This window comes from Labrus mixtus, chromosome 11 (assembly GCF_963584025.1).
Source record: "Labrus mixtus chromosome 11, fLabMix1.1, whole genome shotgun sequence".
Taxonomy (NCBI): Eukaryota; Metazoa; Chordata; class Actinopteri; order Labriformes; family Labridae; genus Labrus; species Labrus mixtus.
In genome coordinates this window covers 5,841,706-5,860,758 of record NC_083622.1, presented here as the reverse complement: position 1 = coordinate 5,860,758, position 19,053 = coordinate 5,841,706, and the positions used below count along the sequence as shown (strand labels likewise).

General features: G+C 40.9%; 1 protein-coding gene across 1 annotated transcript in view; it reads left to right on the top strand.

Moving 5' to 3' along the window:
- Positions 1-19,053, top strand: part of LOC132983433 (intermembrane lipid transfer protein VPS13B-like) — a 282,789-nt gene that overhangs the window by 186,805 nt on the left and 76,931 nt on the right. The window contains exons 35-37 of the mRNA XM_061049726.1: positions 13,332-13,673; positions 14,282-14,696; positions 14,917-15,054. Coding sequence (XP_060905709.1) covers positions 13,332-13,673; positions 14,282-14,696; positions 14,917-15,054 — 895 coding nt within the window. The remainder of the gene's footprint in view (positions 1-13,331; positions 13,674-14,281; positions 14,697-14,916; positions 15,055-19,053) is intronic.

Sequence of the window (19,053 nt, the reverse complement as noted above, 5' to 3'; positions counted from 1 at the left end):
TCAGCTGTCACCTTTCCCTGTGAAGATAATTAATTTCCAGCTTGGTCCAAGAGTATCTATAGCTAATTCATCAGGGCTTTGGCATCTTGTTCAAGGGCAACACTCTACAGTTCTTCTAGGACTTTGCAATTTAGCTAAAGCAACAATTCACAAAAACTCAATAACAGAGCATTCTCCATTGTCCAATCATCGCAACTTTTACCTAAATTTAATCAATAACCCTATTTATGGTTTTCCCTGAGTCTAATTATCTGCGTTGGAATCCTCTGCTTTTTTTTGTTGGAATTGGCTTGATTAGAAATGATACCTCTGTCACAGGCGTATTGTTAACCTTATCCACTTTCATTGGGTTTTTACACTGATCTTGTGTAGATCAAAGTGGTGTGGATCATCATCATATGCTTTTTAGCTTTTCGGGGGGTCAAACCTGGCTACTTGATGGCTAAGTGTTTTTTAGATGCTTGAAGGTAATTGAGAGAGCAATTTTTGGCTAATCTTTTGGGGGGCTTGAATGGTTGTTGGTACTGCTGTCAATCGTGGTTTTGCTTTCTATGCCACGCTGAAGACGTAGGTGTGTGGGGATTGGTATTCCTAGGCGATGGCTAGAGTGTCAAAACCTACATTTTAGATCATGTTGTGGTCTCCCTAGTAGGTGAGAAAGATGTGACCCACAGTCCAGTTCCACTACGCCGCTCCTCTCCAGCTGCTTCAACATGCCAACTACAGATCTTGCTCACAGGGGAATTACTTAATTTGAATTATCTGAGTTGCTGCGAGCGATTCAGTACAGTCCATATGCTAAGCAGCGTAGGACTGAGAAGACAGGGGTTAACGTTGCCCATCCAGATAGTGTCTGTGAGGGTTAATGAGAATATACTGTATGTAGGAGCCAGCATTTAATCGACATTCTTTTCGGTTTAATTTCATTTAACAATATCTGGAAATGCATATTGTATTCATAACCAGAAAACTGCTTTACTATACGTTTATATAAAGTACATTATCATGTAGAACAAACTCACCAACAGATTAATACTATGACAGTGTACAGGCAACAGACAGTTTTGGAGCTAAACTTGCCTTTTCTGCTGCCAAGTACACTGTGTTTGCAAAAAAAAAACGCAGTGACTTCAACTGGCTATAAATCATGTGCAGGGATTTTCTTTTATAATAATATTGCAACTGTAACAGCAGAGCTACATAAGCTCTGCATTTTCTAATGGGCTGGACAGCAACGCAGCTGTTTGTTTCTGGTATTACTGGAATGTGGTTCTAGTAGGGATCTACAGTTAACTAAAAGATGTACTGTATGTACTAATGTCCAGTGTCTGTGTCCCATAACTCCAACCCTCTTAGGCTTTAAAAAGTCAAAGTTTTGTCTTTCCATGGGGGAAAATAAGGAATCATTAAAGGGTTGTTAGTGCAACGATTACTTTGTTGTTGTTGTTTAAACTACAAAGATGCTTGACAAATGCTACTGTACCTGTGGTTATATAGACACTACCTTTTTATTGTACACAGTGCACTCACATAGCAGACAAAGCAGGCCAGGCAAATCAAGTGTTAAAATGGAGACCTCACAGCCAGTCTGTTTGTCAGATTTGACAGTGAAGCATTATACAAAATATAAAATGTGAAAGCTATAGTGTGAACTTTTCTGACATATTTATTCATTGTTTAGTTGTTTATACAGTTAATACTGAGGAGGCGTCTGTGGTGCATCTGGTTTTGATTTGGGTGATCTCTGAGCCCCCCCTTTGACCTGTAATGAATGATTCATGGCTTGATTTTGTCAAGGGGTAGCTAACGGCTGTAGAAGGTTCATCCAGGTTCAAGGCAGAATGAGAAAGCTCAGCAAGCAACTATTCTGGGAGGTCCGTGTAAGACACCCCCCTTCCCCCCCTACATACGCACACACGCACACACAACACACACTCACACTCACTATATATTAAAGAAGATATGTTCCTTTTTTTTTTCAAGGCAGTGTATACAGACAAGTCCTCGTATGCACACACACAACATTGCATGACTCCAGTTTTCTATGCATTCATACTGAGCAGGTCATACTGTAGGAGTTTGGGGATTAAGGCTACTGTTCAAGGGCACAGTGGCAGGCATAGTGTTATGTTCCTTTTCCCCAGCCACATCTCCCAGTTAACTCAGGGATGGAAAGAGTTAACTTCTTTTTTTTTTTTTTTTTTCTTAGAACCTACCACTGTGAAATTACTGCCCTTTCATGGTTTAAGTGAGATGGTTAAGGCCCATAAGTCCATAGTGATAACATTATGATCATGCATTCAGTATTAAAAAAATGAAGGACATATGCATGGGGACATATGCACACCTTCATTTTAATTAAAAAAAATACAATTTCAATATTACATTTTCCAGTCACAGTTGTTTGAAACTCTCAGTATGTTTCACTTTTACTTTTATTACAGCATGTTATTAAATGTGTGTTATACTCTGTTCTTCACTCAGTTCATCCAGTTTTTAAAGCAGTGCCATTATGGAGCGTAACCTTGTGTTAACACTGAGGTTGGTCAGTGCGTCTTCAGAAACTGTAGGTTACCCGCACTACATGTTGTCAGGCTTCGCTTTTTCGGACACTCACTGTTAAACTATTTGTACCGCCATCAATCTCAGTGTTGTTACTCTTTTGGCAAGCACATCTGTCCAGTTGCTTGCCTCTCACCCTGCAAGAGAGGGGGGGTGGGGTGGGGTGGGGGGGGGGGGGGGGGGAGTATGACTCAAACAGGGTTGTGTGCTGGTCTGCAGAAGCTCATTTTACAAGCTGCAGAGCCCTCTAGTGTTGTTGTAATTGCAGCATCATGGCATCCCATTTTTAGAAACAAGATCCTGAGGGCTGCTTCCCTTCCATTGCTGTTTGCTCTGCAAGAAGCTGATCGAGCCCAAGTACAAGCATTAGTCACACCATAAACACATAACATCTTGTTTTTTTGTAATCAAAAATTGGATTTTTTAACGGATGAGTCAGATTAGATTTACTGGAAGATTACACAGTATATGAATCTAGACTTGGTGCATGTGTCCATCTTTTTCTATATACAACCTGTCAAAGGATTCTATTTTTTAACATTCCTGGTATTCAAGCATCTGGTTTGAACTGGTTGTTTACGGGCTTCAAAAAAGCACCTCTGCTTTCACAATTAACATTGTCCTCCGCAAGAGTTTAATAAAAACAGAAGGCTGTGTATACACAGAAGTCACTGAGGATTGAGAGAGGAGCAAGAAGGCATCGGGATTGTCCACATTATATTATTAGCACCAGTTGTCGACACGAAATATATTTATAACTCTACAAACGGATATTCGATGATGTCACTCGTTCAAAGAAGTCTGTCACCAGGAACGCCGCACATCTTTCTGTAAACAGAAAAGGGAGTTAAATTGAATAGTTTGATATCAAATCTGAATGAAAAAAAAAACTGGCAATAGAAGAGAGAGACTAATCACAGCCTATAATTACCCATCATTTATAGTAGTGTACAGTTCATTTATGCTTGAATCTGCTGCTGTGAAAGAATGATACACATGGAAGGTTTGTCACTGAAACAGCTTTAAAGTCGGCTAATTATTTTATAAAATAAATGTGCTCTTTATACAACATCTTTTTCATATGGTTACAAAAATACTTAGTTTATAATCATAATTAAACATTTTGCTGTTTCACCTAACATTGCATGATTGAAGTAAAAGTAGACAACATTAACCTCATGTGTTTGTACATGTTATTTTATATTATAAAGGTGCATAATATCTGATCATTTTGTACTGGCATATTCTGTCACACTTTAATGTGCATAAGTATGCCCTTGTTCTGAGGCCTGATGTTGCTAACACTCACCCCCATTCCTCCAAAGGTAACCTGGGGCTAGTTCTGGGCTGGTGCTAGTGCTAGTGCTAGTGTGAACTGTCTAAGAACCAGTTTGCTTTTCTACTGAAAAGAGCCACGTCAGTACGTCACTGAGTCACTGAATACATCTCTGGTTTCCCAGCAACACTTGGGCGCTGTCCTCCAGCACAACAATGCAGGACTACAGTGTTTCATTTCAAGTATTGCTCCTGGATTTTGAAAACCTACATCAGCTTTCAAACACAAGGTCTAAATAATTATTTATAAATGTTTTTGAGTGTCCACAAGCTTTTTTCTTTTCTTTTTTTTTTTAAACTGTGTTTTTGATTCCTGTGCCTCTCTATCTCTCGTTCTTTCACATGCAGAAGCAGCTTGGGTCAGCCATGTGCTTGTACCACAGTGTGAGAGGAAAATACCCTCTGGTGCAGGGGAAGTACCGCTCAGCTTCATCCTCCACCTCATCCTGGCATGATTACATGCATGAGAAACAGGGCTTTAGACTTCCTCCAACACTCAGGCACATACACATACACACTGATGCCAGTGCACTCAAAAACAGACAGTAAGGCAGTACCCATGTTCAGGACAAGGTATCAGACCTCACAGGAACCTCTCAATTACAGTTTTTACTCAACACACATGGGGGAAAGCTCTTTATCACCAATTACCTGCCTTATCTCTACTTCCTCTCGCCCTTTTTCTCTCATTTCCTTCTTTTTTTTGTGTCATCACATCAGTCGACGTTGTGAGGCCGTAAGAATTTTTCAACTACTTAATTCTTAATCACCTGGCTTTGACCCTCTTTCTCTTCCCCTTCATCGTTTTGCTCACCTCCATGCTCTACGTCTTCTCTCATTCGTGACTTTGTCTGCGGGACTGGCACCGCTCCTGACTGGGGAAAAAAAATGGTGGTCCTTTAAGACATTGGGTTCCCAACCTAGGGGGAATCCCAAATTTATCGGGTGGGGGTGCGAGGCTTTGTCTTCTCTGAGGTTATCAATTACATCAATCAGATCCGCACATGTTAACTTAAATCTTCGATAACACACGTGCTGGATAGTTTACACAAAGGTCTTTTGGTAAGAACAAATGAGTATAGGCCTATTCTGGAGTTTATCAGTGAAAACATTTCCAATCATCCAGTTTGCCCAAAGTTCATACTGTCATATAGATGCATCAGTAAGGACACCCTAAACTAAGTACTTTTGCTTGCAGGTAAATATAATGACAAAAAGGCTTTGCAGTTTTCACTCCAAACGCTACTGTCTGACCGGCTAACATTTGGAGAATGAAATCTTGGTCACCTATTCTAGCTCTTGTGTAACAGTTTAGCTTTCATTCTCATGTATGAAAGCTAAACCAGAGAGTATGAGCAGAATGTTGAAAGTGAATAACTTGGCTTATCTTAGCCAAGGTGTTGTTGACAAGCTTGGCTCAGATCTTGATCCTTGTCTGTTTATGTTTAATGTAAACCGTTTCCAAGATGGTTCCTCTCTGTGATGAGTGTTTCATTTTGTCTTGTTGCTGTTGAGATCTATAGACTGAGCTTTTCTCTGTCCACCTCAGCAATTTCCCGGACATTTAGGAGTCGGAAAGAGCTTTTATGTGCTCTCTGGGCGAACATGGAGGGAGACATCAGATGTGAGGGAAGATTCAAAGCTTAGGAAAGGAACAGAGCAGTCAAATAGATGAGACACGTTGAGAGGGGCTTGTATGACAAAGAATGCAAGGGGAAGGAAGAAATCAACAGAGATAGCCACGACACTTTGAGGAAAAAGTTCTAAGAAGTCTGAATCCGCTGTTTGCTGTGATTCCTGGCTCTGTAAATGTGGAGGCTGATGTCCTGAGAGTACAGCTCTTAACCAGTCAACCTGGCCAAGTCAACCTATTAATAGTCTCTGGAGGCCAGATCCCTTTCACCATGACCTCTTGCAAGCATGCTTGGTACTATTTTCCTTTTTCTGTTTCTGCTGAGAGTAATAATAAATAAGGCTCCCTGCACAGGCGTCTACTTTTCCATTTTGGCTGTCTTACATCTGTTAAGTAAGCGTCGTTGTCTCAGCTTATCTTAAACATACATATTTTCATAGCCTGTGTTCATCTTGCTGCCTTACCTTTGTTATGAAAGCTGAATCTTTTTTTTCCCCCTCTATCGTTCAAGTCTCAATGACCCTCCTGTGTGAATCAGCTGCTAATTGACAGCCAGTCATAACAACTCACCTCGCTGGTCAGCCCAGCACTACCAGCAACCTTCCCCTGGAAGCATAACTCTGGAACATTCTTAAATTGTCCCCTCAGAAACCTGATCTTTTAGAGATCAGTAGCAGCTGAATTTGCTTTTTTTTTCCTCAATCAGCTTTGGCAAAATTAGCGTGAAAACGCCATAGAAATTCACAGAGGCTGAGATTCTATTAGAGCCTTGAAATAAGCAGTTGCCTTTGAGGATAGGCACCAGGCCCCTCCTTGAACCCTGGGATCAGGTGTCAATTCAGGTGAGAAGGAATCAGCAGTGCCCTCTCTCTGCCTCCAAGGGAAACAGGGTCACACACCAAGGGGAATAATAAAAGCAAGGAAGTCCATGGCAACGTGTCCACATACCATAGTAGACTTTGTTCAGTGAAAAAAAGCAAAAATTTTGTCTGAAGAGGTGAGAAAGGTAACTTTTTTCCCCCACTGCATAAGTAAAAGCAAGATTCCACCTAAAATAACAGGTGATGGAGAGTATTGGGTTTGCTTTCTGTAACTTAGATGGTAAAGTAAGAGCATGTTTGCACATGTGCTAACCAGTGGTGTTTTTTCTTTCGGAGGCCAAGGAAAGCCAGGCTTCCCCAGTTTTGTGGGTTTAGGTGCCAGGTGCCTTAGGAGCCAGGTTTCCCCCATCGTGGATTTCATCTTAATAAAACACTTCAATGGTTTAAGTGAGATTTTTTTTGTGCTTTTGCTGCAATCTCCAATCTTCCCCATTTCTCTTTTACAAGTGAAACAGCAACCCCTTTAAATGCTGTGCTGAAACTACAGTGGCAGTGAAATAATTGCTTCTGGGGAACCCGGTGGCTGGGCAGCTCAGGTTCTGGTCCGATCTCGACTCTATCCACTGTCCTGTCTCCAAAAAGGCATAAAAAGACCAAAAACTGATCTTAGAAATAATCTGCGTCTGTCACATCCCAGAGGAGGCCGGATGAAGTTGGCATCCCTTGATGAAAAAAACAAAAACAAAGCTCAGATATTTTGGATAATGAGGACATGAGCTTGAGTCTATATGTCACCAGTTTCAGTTAATCTATTTTTAGCTTCCTAAGTAGTTTAGATGTGCATGGCATACATGAATCATTAGAAGCACTGCACACTCCAACATTTGGAATAGTCCAGAAAATACTAATAATAATAATAGGAAGATTTATGATTACTTTGTCTTACTGCCAGAGCTGCTGCAAAGCTGAACAGGTCTTGATTTTATCTAAACTCCCCCAATACATGCAGGCCTCCAGGTGCAGCTGAATAGGCTCCAAATTTGCTTCTACAACTTGAACTATGTTGTTTATTTGGTCAGCTTGGCTGTTTCTTTCTTATGTGATCTCTCTTTCCCAAGCCCAGTGGAGGGGACAGGGGATCTTGTATTGTACTTTTTTGAGAGTCCATAAACTTCTGCTTCGTGAACAGCTAAGCCATGCTAAAGGCAGTGTTGTTTTGACGTGGCCTTTGTCACTGTTATTGATGTTGTTGGTGGTGGAGGTGTTGTATTTTGTGCATTGAAAACATAATACCAAAGCTAATGATGTTAAAACGACGGCTTACCCAGAGACAGACGCTTCACAGCAACAATTTTAGACACCATTGTCATCATGAGGCAGCCTCTCAAAAATGACACAAACCTCATAACTAAATCAAAAACCCCAGGGTACGACTGCTTCTCATTCGCTTTCTCTCTTTCTGTGGCTCAGTGGTAGAGACTGACATCTCTCAACCCAAAGGTTTGGGGTTCGATCACCACCTCCTGCAGTCACATGTGTCAAAGTATTCTATGGCAAGACGCCCGACCCCAAATTGTGTGTGAATGGAATCGTTCTGTTGGGTAGTTTGGCTCTTGGAGTAACAATCTCTGCCATCAACTGGGGAAATGTGACATGTAGTGAGGCAGCGCTTTGAGTGGTCAGGAGACTAGAAGAGTGCAAATCCAAGTCTACTTACCATAAAGTATGTCTTTTTTTTAAATGGCATTATGTTTTTGCCGCGTTGCTGATCATTTGTGTGGAATCATTTTCTCAAAATGAACGATCCCTATTGCTTGTAATGTCCTTGCAGCAGCAGCAGCATGTGCTCCCGGACAGGACAACTTTGTCAGATGAACAAAGGAAGTCTGTGTATCATTCCTAAATGCTTACATCATGATAGAGGATCCACTTTTCCCCGTTGTTTGTTTTTAAGAGCACACTTGTGGTGTTAATCTAGAAATTGTCTCCTGGCATTTTGAGCAGTTCCTTCAATGACAAATACATTTACATTGCATCCCGCTTATCCAAACAGCAAGTGTGATTGGAACAGTATGGAACAATTCTTAGGAGTCCTCATAATTACCCCCCCACCACCCAAGCAGTGGATTTGATTGGTGGGTCTGAAACGGGGTTTTGGTCTAGATTGGTACAATTGTTGACGGTGACTGAAGCAATATGTCTACTGTTTAACTTTTAGGGTGTTTTCTGTAAGACCTTATAAATCACTCTTGATTGCTAAAGCTCACAGGCAGGGCATGATGGGATTGGTGTGTGCCTCTGAAATCCTGGAATCATTCAGGGAAGGCCAACTAAACATGATGAGCTCACATTTAACGTTTGACATGTTGAATACGATATTGAAGGCTGCTGAATGTCAGACTTCTATAATCAAGTCTCCTTTAATATACAAAACCTGTATTGTATTTTCAACCAAACTTGTGTGCTCTGGTATGGGAGAGAAGTAGTTTTGAATCTCAGTCATCTATAAAAAAAAAAAAAAGAGGCTTTGGCCACGAGTGTCATGTCTTATGTTTGACAGAATACTGTAATTTCCCAGACGGGCATTGGTTACTCAATGTTTTATTTTCATTCCCGAGCCTTTATCCTTATATATCTTTGTTTTTTAACACTCTAGAGCATAAAACACTTTCCCAAGTATAACTTCATATAGCTGCTGATTAAAAGGCACCAACTCTACAGTACATTTTTGTTTTTTTGTCTTTGAATCTTTCCTTTGTTTTTTCAGTTAGCTTTTTCACAGACTTCTCTCTGTTTAGACTAGCCTTGTCACTCAGTCCTCCTTCACTTCTCCCCCAGTAAGTCTTTTGGGTGGAAAGTGTTTCAACTGACACAGTGCTTTGGGAATGTCAACATGCGTAAATTATTACTGTCACACGGATGTTTCCCCTTTTTCTCCCTTTATGTAAGTGGCATCAGGGGGAAAGACACACTGTCTATTCTCACATTTGTTATTTCTCTACTTCTGCCCAAAGCAAGGATTGAGGTGCTGAGGATAAACGCTATGGAGCCTTCAATGTGGGAGGAGAGAACTAAAAAGATATTGTCTCTCATGCTCCTTTGAGAAACATGCTGTTAAACCCCGGAGGAGAAAAAACTCACCCACCAACATCAGGATCGGAGAGAGAGAGCTTGTAAAAACTGGCCCCTGCTAAGCGCCCTGTGCTTTTGAGTACACCGTGTTGGAAGTACCGTTACAGTCTCTCTCGAAGCACTAGCCATCCCAGGGCCGCGACCTTTCTTGCTTCTTTGTTGTGGTTCAGTTGAAGTGCAAAGCAGGTTGCCTTTGTTATTGCAACAAAGTTGACTATGTTAAATGACTATCTTTGATGCCATTTTTTGCTTTGTGACCGCTGGTTATGGTGTACAAAGAGAAGTGACTTCATGTTATTAATGTCTTCCTCCCTCTGTTTTCCACAAGAAAATAAGAGAATGAATTGCAGTTTTTATGGCATTGGGTTAAGTATCGTTATTATTCTTTTGATTTAGATGAGGTTTTCCGGTATTGAGGTTTTCTTTCATTAGCACAAAAGCACAGAGGCCTGGTACTGTATAAGCTTAATGGTTTTTGTAAACAATAGCGGGTAGCACGGCAGGGGCCAAGCCATTAAACTCTGATGCAGTCAAGATACACAATTTGCTTCCACATATTAGCCTTCCTCTAGCCGAGTTTTTTTTTTTGAGTTCCACTGACAGGAATAGGGGGTCAGAAGCCGTACAGATGTACCATGATATGATTGGCACTTGGGAGACTCATGATTTCACACTTTGGGGATTATCCTCCATTTTCCAGAATGTTCTGCCGAGAGACTCTTAGGGGATGACCTCATGATTGGCTGGCGGGGGTTTGGGAGAGATTGTGTATAAGTGTATGTAGTCACAAGTTCATGATCAACTACATTCGGAGAAAGATTGCACTGGGATCTGGAAACAGCACTTCAATGCAGCCATTATATAATGTAATAGAAAGTAATTGTAGGAAAAGGGGATTTCAGTTGGGACCAGGGCTGCAGCTACGGTGTGTGTTTGTATTCTGAATTTATTACCCTCTGTCAATGAATAAATTGGCTAAAGGTTAAATCATATACACAACAGAGCCCGTTTTTATCTGCTCCCTTTTTAGTGAGTAAGTGCAATGGGGATATAACTTAGCCCAGAAACACCGACACTCTTTAATACTACAGCTGAAGTCTAACCCTTGTGTAGAGACCGCCATCGTGTACAGTATGTGTACTTGTTGTGAATGCACAAATGATATGATCAAATATTATGTTTCCTTTTTGTTAAGCTCCTAAATGCTATACATGTTATCAATCATTCCACTTGTGAGCACATCTAAATATAGTCAAAGAATGCGCTTAGGGGGCACTCTCTTAGTAGTGAGGTTCAAGAGAACTGGCAGAATTTGCTATAATTTTTAATGCATGTGTACAGCCTAATCTTGGGAAGAGAGACTGACAAGCGTAAATGTATCTGGCAGTTTCTCCTGGCTCTTGCTCTTTTCAAAGCTGCTGTGCAACTCTTTTTGTCCCTTCCAATGTGTTGCACCACTTGGAAAGGGACGTTTTTTGCCTTCACCGAATAACTTTTCAAATACCTCTTTACCTCTGTAGAAGTTTGACCTGCTTAACACAACACACATGGAGACAGGTCCAGGCCCTTTTCTGCCCTCTCTCCTCTCCCCGTTGCTTGGAAAATCTTACGTTTCTACAGAAAAGAAGTGCACACATCCTGTCCTCATTAGGCCAGGGAAAGGAGAGGGATCTGGCAAGGCCGATCTTATGGAAGCCCCACACATGAGCCTGGACAGAACAGAACAGGCAGGCAGGCATACTGCAGCATTTTATATGGCTCTTGTTCTTAGCCTTTGATGACATTGTTTAGAATAGGAAATATCTAATAAGTCAAGTATTCTGTCTAATCTGCTGCCAGTGGGTTTAGTATTTGCCTGGAGGTCTTGAAACACTATCTCGGCCACAGCAATAATATACATTTAAAATTCTCAAGGAGTGGGTGGGAGGGAGCGGTGAGGGGGTGGAGGGCTTAGGGAACATGCTGTAATGGCAACCATGTGCAGGTTTGAGCAGACTCTGGTGGGATAGGAAGGGACATACCTTGGGTCTGATGAAAACGCAAATACTGTTTGTCTTCCCCTTTGTCCAATTCATCATAATCATGTATCAAAAGAACAGCAGTAGCTAATTCAAACTGATCGTGCTCAGCAACTTAGATGAGAAAAAGGGGGGGGGGGGGGAAACCTTACTATTACAGTAACAGTGTATATGATGGTTATTAGACAGGTCTTTATGAGATAACTGACAAGCTTATAGCTGTAGGTGGAGTGTTTAATTGACGTGACGCAGTGGTTGAATAAACTGAAACAGCCTTTCTTGTTTACATTTTCCATTTTTTTACTTCCCTATTTTATATTTTTCTGAATGTCTCTCTGTGTTGTCATGCTGTGTGAGAGAGGGGGGGGGTTGCTGTTAGGTTTTTGTTTATCAGCTTATGTTTAATATTTTCCATGTGCTCGCAACTTTTTTTTTGAAAGTAAAGCCTCTGTTTATTTCAGCTTTTTAGCCAAACATATCTGTTTTATATAAACATGACATGATATGTTTGTCCTGTTCCCGTCCAACTGGAGCAAGTAGTGGCTTCTTTATAGTCTGTCATGACACCCTGCTTAGGTAGCAGAATGAAGAAGCTTGTTTTCATTGTTGCTTAAAACCCAGCCGTTCACTCTCATTCATTAATGTCATATATTTTATGCCCTTATAGCCACAGAGGCTGAAATCTGTTTGTTAGACCAGAGCCTAAAAAACAAGCAGCAAAATACTCATAAACAATTTCACTATATGAAACAGTTGTAATTGTCAGAGTGAGACCGTCTTGAAAAGACATTTCCAATAATGACTTTAAGACCACAGAAAAAGCACCAAAACATGCCTTTAATTTCTCTGTGGCTATGACGTTCCCCTTCTTTTGTCCTTTGTCCATGGTTTCAGTCAGGCGAGTTATTTGGTTTTCCTCTTCTTGTTATTACAGGATCCAAAAAAATAGTTCTTATTTGTTTTGTGATCCATGAAAACACAGTATCCACAGGTTTGGTTTAAGATAAAACATTCCTTTTAATGCAAACTGAAGTTTCAGGTTCACAACATGTTTTAAGCTTTTGTACATCCTTGAGGTTTTCAGGTAATTGTTCAAGTTGCAGCTGTCCTTTGGTGTGTAGCGGCGCGCAAGGATTTTGTGGAAATTGGGAGTCACAGTGTGTGTGTGTGTGTGTATGGGGGGGTATTCAAAATGTGTACTTTGTAGGTAGGACTACTGATGGTTTTAGTAGTTACATTGTAGTTTGGTACTGTGTTGCATTTGTATTGAAGTTTTTTTGTTTTTGTTTATTGTTTCTAGATTCAGAAAAGGTTATAAACTCAGTTCATAAGTGAGTAATAATTGTAACCTGAATCACATTTTCACTGTTCAACTTTTACGAGGTAGTGTTGGAAAAAAAGTTGTTTTTTTTCACCACAAAAAACCCTTGTTCAATATACTGAGTATTTCAGCTTTGAGCACAACCACTTTAGCTCATAGGTGAACACTTTAGAGTAGCAGACTTGTCTTACATAAATATAAAAACAGCGATTCTCAAGTTCTGCTAGCTAGCAGCTGCCTGCAAAATCCTTTTAAATTATTGTGGCATGTTGTCCACGGTAGAAACAGCTTTGTCTATCTTGGGAGCTGTGTTTACAGGGATGCTGAGGAGCCCTGTTCTACAGTAAAACCCATTCTAACACCCGTGGTCGAGTGGCAAAGATGCCAATTGAATCTTGGATTTATCCGAGCTTTTTCTACCTCAGTTGGTGACTAGAAATGAAGGTCTTGTTTTCTCTACATCAGGGTAAAAGTAAAATCAGCCTTACCTTGACTGTTTCTGTTTACAGGTACATCAGTGTCAGCAGAAGCGTGGCAGTCGTGATGTAGTGGCAGGCGGCGACTCCTCGTCTCGTCACAGCGGGACTGGGCAGGACAGCGGCTTCGGCAGTGACAGCACTCGCATTCGCATCATCCAAATAGAGCAGCAGAGTGGTGCCAGCCACCACTGCATCGCCAGACCATCCCACAAGTCCACCATCACCAAGAACCTAAGCTTCATCCCTTTCGACATCTTTCTCACCGCTAGCCGGCTGTCCGTAATGACCTATGCTTGTGCCAGTCCCCCAAAGGCTCTCCAGTCATTGTCAGAAACCCCCAGCACACCAGAGAAGAAGGAGCAAGGGGAGAAGGTAAACATGAACCATCAGACATCAAAGCTTTCACAAGAGTCCGGGATTTCTCTATTGGTGTAATTATTTATACCAAGAGGAAGGGGCATCATTCATGTAAGGGTTGTTGTTGTATTTAAGTATAGGGATTCTTATCTCACTATTTTAGAACATGAATTGAACAGTCATTTTACAGTTTCCTCCACCTATAGCTGATCTAACTGACTTAAAACTGAACGCTCATGCATGGGGTATATTAAAACTCCTAGTTAGGTTTAATAGGACGTAGGCAGATCCAAAACTGAAAATCGTATTGGCTCATCAGTGTCCCACTCAAAATAGAGATAAAATACACATTGCATTTGGCACTGTGAAGTTGTTGTTCTTGACCATAACAATGACACAAATCACCATTTTTACCTGCCACAATGTGTTGTTGTGACCAGCTAGTTGCTGTTATTCAATGTGTATACAACAGTCAATAGAATCTTTAAAATCTGCCTGACGAACCGAATCACCTTTTAGTGTTTCTAGCATTCTCATGAATAAATGTCTCAAATAAATACGGTGAATCTTAGGTAAAATAAAGCTTGGCGCAGCTCTTAATGGATCTGTCTGTTTCACAGCAGATCGGAAAAGATTCCCTTTCCCAGCCGGAGATCCTCTCTGAGATTTCTCCAGCCTCACCCTCCCTGAATCCAGACCCCGTTCCAACCGCGCAGAGTTCCCTCGCAGGCCTGACAGCTGAAGACATCCTCAACAGCAACACCTCCCAGCCAGCCTCCTCACTGCCAAGGACTACCCTCCTCTCCCTGGACGGCCTACCAACTCCCAGCCGGTCCTCGGCCCGCCAAGCACTGGGCGTGACCATAGTGAGGCAGCCGGGCAGAAGAGGGGCTGGAGACCAAGTGCTGGAACCCCTCCTGTACCTCCAAGTGATGCAACCTTTTGCTCTGCTCAGCTGCCATCACCGGAAGCAGAGGATGGAGCTGTCAGTGTTTGACGTGTCTCTAAAAGGAGTGCCTTCAGACTACAAGTGTCTAGGTGAGGATAGATATAGAACACATTTAAAGAAAAAGGAATTTTCAACCCATTGCACATTCCAATAATTCAGCACCTTGAGCTTCATTCCTTGTATAAAAGATGCTATAAAAAAAGAGTATTTTTGTATTCTGATATCAGTAAACTTTAAAATATTCTTTATTGTTCTGTTCCTTTCTTAATGCTCTTTTTTTGTCCCTTTGATGTCCTAATGTCTCTGCAGACCCAGGAAAGACTCTGCCTGAGTCGCTGGACTACAATGTGTTTTGGCTGCAGACAGTAGCAGGAGAGGTGGATAATAAAACAGGCATCCCTCCCCCTCTGCTCTGCCTCAATATCAAAGATTTCCTCAACGGACCAGGTGGGGGATCATGCACAAGTACACAAAACACATGCGGCTTCAGCTCTCGCTAACATGCACTTACTTGCTCGTTAACATTTTTAAGCATTCAGTGTCACCGTAAATGTCCACTCACAAGTAAAGTATATAAACATGCCAGTGAGAAACACACTAGGCAATCATAAAAGTCTGCCTTTTCTGCCACATGTGCAGAAACTGGCAGGCTGTAAGTGTCTGAGGCTTTGTTCTTTGGAAGGCCGCTGATATTGATTATAGTAATTTAAAGTAGTGTTGATTTAAAAGGCATCAACAGCAACAGAGACGAGCATTAACAAAAAGGGAGCAAAATCTACTGGAAAAAATCAAAACAAACATATCCTTTTCATTATACATCACAACTTAAGCAAACCTGAGGCAACGGGAGCGGTACATTTAACACATCAAAGAAAGTGCCCCACTACACTCTTGGTAAGCATTAGGCAAAGTCTGAGCAAGGTGAAACACTTTGTACATTCACAGGAACTGCTTATGTTCCTCACTTAATTACAAGCTCCTTCAGTATTAATGTGTGTTTAATGTATTGCCTATCACAGGATTGTATGTCTGCAGCGGGACTGATATGATATCCATCTGAGTGGCTTTAACCCTGAAGGGTGTGGCTGACATGCAATACAAACAGAACCGCAGTGAAGAAAAATGTGAATGGGCTTTTGAGTTTGTGTGTGTGGTAAACCCTTTTATCCCTATGAGGGTTTCATGGATTATGTGTAGGCGCAGGACATCCTTCAGAGTTCAGCTCCCTGAACTTACCAGGCCAGATGCTGCAGATGCATATTCAAACACACAGACATCCAACTGTGGCATAAATTTCAAAGAATGTCAGCAATATCTCCCACGTGCATCAAATCATGAGGAGGAATTGTGCATGTTTACCAAAATGAGCTTTTTAAGTCATTTTCATTGATGATGATGTCAGAGAATCGTATAACCCTCTCGCCCACACGCATCCTGTCCTGCTGTCAGCAGAAAGCCCTTAGCTTCTTTGTCCACCTGGAATTAGACTACACCACACAATGCAATGCTCTGTACACCACAGCAATCACACAGTACAGCCACACACCCCCAATGTCCATCTACCTCGTTGGTCCTTACAGATGACTACATCAGTTAAATGTCAATGAGCATGCTCTCTCGATGAGGCATAAATTACAGGAAAAGTTTTTTTTTTTGCATTCCTTGGGGGTTTGGAGGTGGGGGGGGGGGTGTTCCTTGTTGCTGAGAAGCACTTCTTCAGGGTGGAGTTGAAGAGCCTTTTGTATGTTTTGGGCACGTTTGGTTTCAGTGCTGTTTTGGCTGATAAGGCTACACTGATTCTTTCTTTCTTTCTCAAACAACAAACATTTTCCATCACTGTTTTATCAAACAGGGATTCCCAATATCACTGCTCTTGTTTGTCATTTGGATTGAGCCTTCGGCTATCTAATTTCAAGGAGAAAGAGTTTGCAAGTCATTTTTATTAAGGTGTGAACCACAGGTTGTTGATAAATTGAATTTCCTCCATAAATGTTCCAATGCCCACACTGTACCTACTCGGTGTTACCAATTATGTGCAAATCTGCCAAAATGTAAGAATTCAAAAAAGTGTGCTGCTACCAGTTATAAGTTATTATTGATTGATGGAATAATCAGTATGAATAATCAGTGTTACAGAGAAAAGGGAAGCGCTGGCAGCTCTCACAAAAACTCTAGAAAACCTGCAGGACAGTGTGAATAAACTACACTGAACTCAATAAAGAACACTCTGAATGTTACATTTGTTTTCTTAAATATTGACCACTTTGCTGGATTGATATTCATGTGTTTGAGTTATTTATAAGTGAACATGTGTAGTCTTTTTTTATAACTATTATTATTTTGAGTAAGGCCGATGCAAGATACTGTTGTTGGCCCTTTTTTTTTTACAAAGTTTTGTTTTTCTTTTTTTTTAGAAAATAAGAGAAAAAATTAGGTTAAAATTACCCAAACCATTAATTGACGATCTTTTATGAATAAAATGAAGTGCTATACATCTGCAGGTGTATTTGCAATATTCAATGAGCAGTTCATCATCATTTATAAACATGTAAGAGTTCATGGTTATGGCCAGAGCACATCTTCAGAATCAGACTTCCACAGAAAGGAACTTGGTTTCATAATTCATATGAACAATATTCTATTTAAGCTTGCATGTACAGGCCTGTCACTGTGTGCTGTGTAAAACTCACAGTCCATATTCACATGTACACATGGATGTTTGACATGTTTATAAACCTTTGCAAAAAATGCAATATTGAATTCGATTGCATAATGTTCAGACGTGTCTTTACAACTTCATTTTATTTATGAGCAGGATGTTTTAGCATTTCTCTGAGCAGGGCTTAGGCCTGTCATAACTCCAGAGATATTTTCATTATTCTGTTACATATGATTCTAGTGTTTTGCTGAAGCGCAGATGTTAACATTGTGCTATTACATCCAGGTGTTTCCCTTGAACTATTAAAGAGCAGAGCTATCCTTGTCTCAGTAGGATAACTTCAATCATAATCATTCACAATCATTCTTCTTATGTACACAAAGACACAAACACCCTCCTAAATGACGCAGACGGTATCCAGGCTCTGTTTGAGGTTGCCTCAGGTCAAGCTATGCTGGAAAGATCTTGAATTGTCCACACATGCTACTGGTTTCCTTTCAGCCCTTCACCCACACACAGCCAAACCCACACTGACACACACACACATTTTCAACTGTGTGATATTTGTTTTGATTGGGATATAAATAACATCTTTGGGGATGGTGGATCAAAGAGCAGGAGAAGCTGGGCCTTTATATCGACTACCATGCAAAATGTGAATTCCTGTTGCTTTGACAGTCCTTTCAGAAGATAAAGGAAGTCAATGAGGGAATATAGTCTAAATAGTGTAGTTTGAGTCTGAAAATGTACGGTTCTAAAGTTCTAGTTAGGGATCACAGACTATTAAGATCACAGACTGTATAAAAGATGAATGCAGTCACTGTAAAGTCACACTCTGGTTTCTGGAGAGGTATAAAGAAGCCAAAAAATGGCCGTCGCCATTTGGAAATGCCATATCCACCTTTACTTTGATCAATCTAGAAACAGGCAAAAGAGTGGGGCTTGAGCCTCCTGACTTTCAGCTGTAACATGTTACGAGTTGAAAACCTCTTGCCTTTAATAATAACGGATGCATTATTTGTTTTAAACTGTACAGTTATGAAAGAATGTGGAAATAAGCTCTAGAAAGAAAACAGACACAGTTTGTACGATGCTTTTAACTTGTTTAGTTCCGCTATAAAATTTGTCATTTTTTATTGGACATTCGAAGGCATTTGCAGACATCCTCAAGTGGACACTCGCACTCTCGCATTGACTTTATTTTTCCCACCCTCGAAGATTCCACTTGGCAATCTTTTGGATTCATTTTTAAAAAGACGAGAAACAATCAGGGGATTCGATGAGATTAAACGGGTTAGTCGGGAGAAATAAGTTATTTACGTAGTCTTTGGTGTTTTCACTCGTTTTTATTTTACATGTGCAAATCTTTTTAACTGTCTGTTGCCACGTTTGAATGCTCAAGTGCATGTGGCCTGTCTGACTGCTGTACTTTGGTTTGACAGTGTTTCACATTAGATATATTTCAACAAGGAGCAAATGGAGAACATACCACCATGAGGCCACTTCTTGCTGTGTGTTTACAGCAATATGCTTGCAATTTCATCAGCATTTACTCTACAAGACCAAGTTTTCCTCCCAAGGATGCTGATACAAACACTTGTAACATGTTTAGTGAGGACCTTATGGTGTTTCAGCACTGACCCTCAATCAGCAGTCACTCATCACAGACACACACACACACACATATATATATATAAACACAACAAATGCAGATACATGCAGGAAGCCGCGTTTTTTTTGGAAGCGGGACGGTTCAAGGTTGGACCAGCAGAAAACGTACTCAAAAA